Source organism: Propithecus coquereli, unplaced genomic scaffold, assembly GCF_000956105.1.
Source record: "Propithecus coquereli isolate 6110/MARCELLA unplaced genomic scaffold, Pcoq_1.0 Scaffold709, whole genome shotgun sequence".
In the NCBI taxonomy this organism is placed as follows: Eukaryota; Metazoa; Chordata; class Mammalia; order Primates; family Indriidae; genus Propithecus; species Propithecus coquereli.
Window position 1 is genome coordinate 470111 of NW_012153163.1, and position 6102 is coordinate 476212.

Genomic DNA, 6102 nt, shown 5'->3' on the forward strand with positions numbered 1-6102 from the left:
CAAAAGAAGATTATGCCTACCATCCTAGGTTGCTCAGACCTAAAAATGTGTACACATAAGAGTATACACACAAGAGTTAAAAGAAATGAAGGACCTCACTGCAAAAGAAAAGGTGTCCATAGTGAGCCTCACCTTCTCCGAGCCTAAAAACCTCAGAGTTCGGCTATCCAGCTATTCCAAGGCTCAGAGATGCACTGGAACTTCCTTTTCCTGTCTAACTTCACAAAAGGTCCCAAGTGCAGGAGTCACGTGATTTTTCAGGGTACAAGCTGAGAGAGATCCTTAATATTCACCTGTCTCAAACTAAAGAGGAAAAATAAGAACCCTCCCTTAAGTACACAAGTAAGGCATGCACGAGGCATAAAACAAATAAATGTACCCCTCAACTTTGGGGAGAGGCATATAGTAGAAACGATCTTTGAGCTAGCTAGCTCTGTCTGTCTCTGACTCTTTCTGTTTGTCTCTCTCAGTACCAAGGGCAGGGACTCCGGCAAGACCCCGCCCCCGCCCCCCCATCTCCGAAGCAGGGTGGGCGGGAGGTAGCCTGAGGAATCCTTGTTCCCGCGCGAAGCTCAGAGACCAAAGGATTCCCTATTGTGGGTACGAATGGTGACGGGAACCCGTCCCGCTCGAGCCGCGGACTGAGGAGTGAGCCGAAAGCTCACTAGGCCCGCACCGCTGCCACCACCGCATGGAGCCTACAGCTGTCAGAGAAGTACTCCCCCCGGGAAGCGGGAGGGTGGCCCCGACCCAAAAGAATTCACGCCTCACGCTGTGTGGGAAGTGGGGGTCCTGGAGCCTTACCTCAGACACCTCATCCTCGTCGCTGCCAGAGGCACCACCTCCACCCCCGGTCCTCAGCACAGCAGCAGCCAACTTGAAATCCAGCGCCGCGTCCCCTCCGCCCGCACCACTGCCGCCGCCGCCGCCGCCACCGACTCCCGGCGCGGGCCCGGCCTCCCCAAAGAGCCTCACGGTGCGGATCCCCAGACCGACCCCTCCCGGCGGAGGCGGCTCTGAGGCCCCGGCTGGGGCGGATCGCGGAGCCACCGAGTCCAGGTCCTCCTCAAAGGAGGTGCCGCCACCTCCGCCATCGGTCAGCATGGTTCCCACGCGGAGCCGGAGACGCTGCCGAGTCACTCGCGGCCACCGCCGCCGCTGATCCCGGGAACGAAAGGAGCAGCAGGAAGAAGAAGCGTCTCCTTTCCCCCGTCCCAGCAGCGCCACTAACTTCTCACTGCCTAACCTGCTGCCTCCCGCCCCCTCGACTCGCTACTGGCGGCAGCTCCCCGGAGGCTGCAGATCATTGGCCAAGGTAACCCGTCGCTCATGGTCTTCGTCACGCGCCGCTCGCTGGCTCGCGGCCCCCAAGCTGCGTTGACCCGCGCAGGCCTAGGCGGTTGCTAGCACCCGCCTCCTACTCCCCCCACAAGGAGACTTCCGTTCTTTTTCTCTGTCTATTGGTCAGCCCCGCTGACTATCGCGTCACGACCTTAAAGTGGATTAGTTGGCCTTATGGTCAGTCATAGTGACGCCTAACAATGGCAGAGTTCATTGGCGCTATAAAGTGTCGGTCATTCGTCACAGGACGTCGCGTGGTACAATTGGCGGATGAGGTTACCATTCATCCCGCCCTCATCTGAGGTGACGGGAAAGGGCTGGGGAATTTCCACTTCTGATTAAAATGACGGCTTAAGTGACGACCCTCGAGAATTGGCAAAATTTGGAGTTGACTTCACCCTGCGCTTGGTGAAGCTTATACATCAAGCATGCGAGAGGCACCAAAGTAACGCAGCTCCCACCTGTCGCTCTCTGCCGGGCGCCTATACTGACTGGAGAGTAACTGCACGGGGATTGGAGGAAAGAAGCGATCAGTCTCAGCGAGGCCCCACCTTTCTGCCATTGCCTGGTTGGAGGAGCATAGCGTCAGTCACCGGAGCGGTCGCCGCCTCCGGGACAGGTGAGACTGCGTAACCTATGTGCCTCTGGCTATTTGGGCGGGAGTAGGGGGCAGAGCTGCAGGGGACTGGGCTGATGCTGCTTCGCGCCTTCAGCCTTTCAGAGTTGAGCCCAGTACGCGGAGCTGATGAGACCCGGTAGCTGCTTGAGATGGCCGCCCTGAGGTGACTCGGCCCGCTTGCGTGCCAGGACGCGGCTGGGCGCAGCGGTTTTACAGCCTTCGGGCGGGATCGCCCGGCTGGCAGCGTTCTCTCGCGTGCGGACCGCGGCGGGCCTGAGGGCTGGACAGCGCCATCCCTCAGTACCGGGAACTGTCCCATGAAGCAAGGTGGGCGGGCCGCGAATAGTGCGCCGAATCCGACCCCAGGGTTGACGCGGCGGTGAAGAGTGCGTGCTCTGGGCCAATATCGAGTTCTGGTGCCGCCACTTATTTGCTGTGTGACCTCGGCGCGTATGTTGTTTCCTATCTGTGACTTTCAGTTCGTTCATCTGTAAAATGAGAGTAATATTAGTACCTTCCTCATGGGGTTGCTGTTATGAATAAATTAGATGATAACATACAACGCTTAGCAAAGCGCCAGACTTATAGGAAAGATTCCGTTTTGTTAGCTACTGACTCCTCTTCAGAAATTCTCCGCCTGCCTCTGGGTCCTGCCAGCCAGACTAACTCTAGTCAGATCTCTGATGCAAAACAAGCCTAGCTAAGGTGGTCTTTCCTCCTCTAAGGATCTCTTTCTCTCTCTCACTCTCTCAATCTCTATCGCCCTAGCTCTAGCTCTCTATCTTTATCTTCTTTGACAACGAAGGGGGGGAGGAGGGTAAAAAAAGCACTGAGGTTCCAGATCCTATAATCAAAGATTACAAAGAAAGGACTTTGGTGAAATTTGTATGACAAATATTCCTTGACCCGGAGAATGTCCACATGTTAACACAGGTTGGCTAATAACAAAAGATTTGCCATTTTCTCCTTTCTTACAACTTTAACAAAGGGCTTTATATCTTGATTGTGTAATATTTAGTATTTCACCCATCATAAACCACTATCTGAAAATTCTATAAAGAAAATAGTGATTTTTTTAAATGACTTTAAAAGTTGATTCTGCCAAATATTTATTTAACGAACATTTTGAAGATTGTGAACATTTCTTTGGCTTGGTAATTGCTCATTTTGACACTTCACATGCAAAGGACAGTGTTTTCTATGAGCAGAACATGTTAGTTAAATGTTCTTTCTAGGTAAATAAGTTGTAGAAAATGGAAAATATTTCTTGTACCTATTCTAGAGAACTATTTTGATGCAAATCTCATATACACTGGCTTTAGTTAGCATTTGTGGAACTTAATTACCCTATATAGTCAGTGCTGTTTACGTTTTCAAGGCATGTGTGACTAGGTCACAGTCCAAACTAATAGTGACAGAAGAAACCTAGCACTGCCCAACCCACTTCAAAGCTGGATTATCCAGAATTGGTATGGATGTATCCTTAGGCAAAAGTAGGTATTGACTGGTGCAACATTACAAAGAAACTACTTGTCATTCCTACCACTAATACAAAAATAATTCCTGATGTAACTCCCTGAACAAACTCATTAAATTCTTTAAACAAATATAATGAATCTCAAGGACAGAGGGAAAGGAAATCTGGGTACATACATTTTTCCTAGTATATTTGAGAGGGAAAAATATACTCTACTTAGTGCCTTGCAACCAACCCTGAGTATAGCCAAAGAAATAAGTTTGAGCAGTAATATTTGTTTCCCTAGACCTCTACCTAAGACACTTGTCAGTAGTTTGACAGCATGGGAGTTAGGAACTCCTGGTCTCCTAGATTTTTGGTGAGTACTATATAGATTCTGCATTAAATGCAATTTAATATTTCCATATGTGCTACATTCTTGTGGTTTTACAAATGTGAAAACCGAATGAGAAATCACCACCATGTCAAGTAATACATATGGTGAATAAATAAAATCACAGTCAATGTATTCAATGTAAAATATCAATAAGTATTAGTGTGATTTAGTGTGTAACCTTGATTTTGATATATCTTAATATGGTATTTACTACTAAAAAAAAAAGTACTACACTGATTTTTCAAAGGCTGAATGACTGGCTCTCTCAAATCCTACTTAAAAATAGGCTGGGTGGGGTGGCTTACGTTTGTAATCCTAGGACTTTAGGAGGCCGATGAGGGAGGATTGTTTGAGGTCAGGAGTTTGAGACCAGCCTGAGCTAGAGTGAGACCCTGTCTCTACAAAAAATAGAAAAATTAGCCAGGCATGGTGGCACAAGCCTGTAGTCCCAGCATCTTGGGAGGCTGAGGCAGAAAGATTGCTTGAGCCCAGGAATTGGAGGTTGCAGTGAGCTATGATGTGACACTGCACTCTATCCCAAGCAATAGAGCAAGACTCTGTCTCAAAAACAAACAATATATATATATATGTGAGCATTAGAGTAAAATGTTTTCCCATAGAAAGCCAGTGGGAATATTTATTAGGATGTATATGTAATGTGTTTCAAAGTACTTTCTTCCTTTTGACATTTTTCAGACAGGGAAATAAAAAGGAAAAAGAGAAACTAACTGAATAGCCCAGGGATTTTTAAAACTTCTAAGCTAGTAAGAAGTTTTCATTTCTCATAATATGAGATTCACAAACTAACTCATAGATACAGGGACTTTAGCTACATGTATGTACTTCTTCACATATGACCTGCATTTTCTCAAGACATTTAATTTCTGTATGCCCGTCCATCTCAGTTCAGCCTATCTATATAAGGAAAGAAGAAGTAAATGAACAAATTTGTTGCACTTGGATGTTACGTCATTTAACCTTTATGGTAATCCTATTCAGATTTTACCCATTTTATAGATGAGGAAGGTGAAACTTCAAAAATGTTAAATAACTTGCTCAATATGGAAAGGCTGGGATTTGAATCTATGTCCGCTTTATCCCAAAACCCATGCTCTTCCCACTATATCACATTGATTTCCATGGTAGCCTCAAAAGCGGAGGAACTTCATCAATCAGGTAAACATACTCCAGCTATTATATCCTTCTTATAAATCTGCTAATTGACACTCTAGGTGAGTTATCCCTAACTACCACCAAATATATCTTCCTCTTTTCTAACGGTTGGAAACATTTAATTTAAAACTTTTCTGGTTTCTCCAACTTTATAGTTATTTTACTAGACAGTGTAATTTCACACTAAAAAACTACTACATTCACATGGTTCAAAGTTCAAAAACAACAAAAAGAATATACAATGAGGAAAAGAATCCTTTTACTTTGCCCAATAAATACCCAGACTTCCTCTCATAAGCAAACCATGTTATTAAGTTTTTAATAAATACTCATTTTTATTTTTTTAGGCAGTGTTCAATGACCTATTGATGAATATCCTTCTAGAGATTTTTATACATATGTGAGAACTTCATACATGTCAATTTATTTTTTTCTGTTTTTAACACAAATGGCAGTGTACTATATACATTTCTGCACTTTACTGTTTTCACTTAATTTATTCTGGAGATACTCCATGTTAGTATATAAAGAGCTTTGTCATTCTTGTTTACTACTTTATAGTACTCTATTGATCAAGTGTACCACAGTTTATTTTAATTTATTTATCCAGTTCTTAAATGTTGGACATTTAGATTATTTCCTTTTTTTTCCCCACTTTTTGGTATTAACAAACAATGCTACAATTCCCAGGCTCAAGCGGTCCTCCCCTCTTAGTCTCCTGAGTAGCTGGGACTACAGGCATGAGCCACCATACCCAGCTAACTTTCCAACCCACTCTCTATCCTCCAAGAAATGGTAGGCACATATTTAATTGAAAGTCATAAAATTAGAACTAGACTTGGCAGTAGCACTTGTTTGAGCTATAGTTGAATACACCTGCAAGATATCTAGCAACATTTTGGAAATCAGCATATAAAACAGCAAGAAGCTATACCTGGACTACCCCACCCCACATAGCCTAAGAAAAATTTTACCCCATTATTCAAAAAGTTTCCTAGAGTTTTGTCTGCTACTGAGCTTACCCTTGCTGAAAAAGGAAGAAGGGAACATATACATATATGCCTGCCTGCTCACTAGAAGTTCCATCCTTGCCTGCCCACAAGAATGAGGCAAGTA

The 6102-nt window shown here is 45.1% G+C and overlaps 1 protein-coding gene across 1 annotated transcript in view; it reads right to left on the reverse strand.

The window, feature by feature from the left end:
* Positions 1 to 1242, reverse strand: part of LOC105824025 (ankyrin repeat and KH domain-containing protein 1-like) — a 198639-nt gene extending 197397 nt beyond the window's left edge. Inside the window, exon 1 of the mRNA XM_012661359.1 lies at positions 805 to 1242. Coding sequence (XP_012516813.1) covers positions 805 to 1104 — 300 coding nt within the window. The 5' untranslated portion in view covers positions 1105 to 1242. The remainder of the gene's footprint in view (positions 1 to 804) is intronic.
* Positions 1243 to 6102: the final 4860 nt, after the last annotated feature.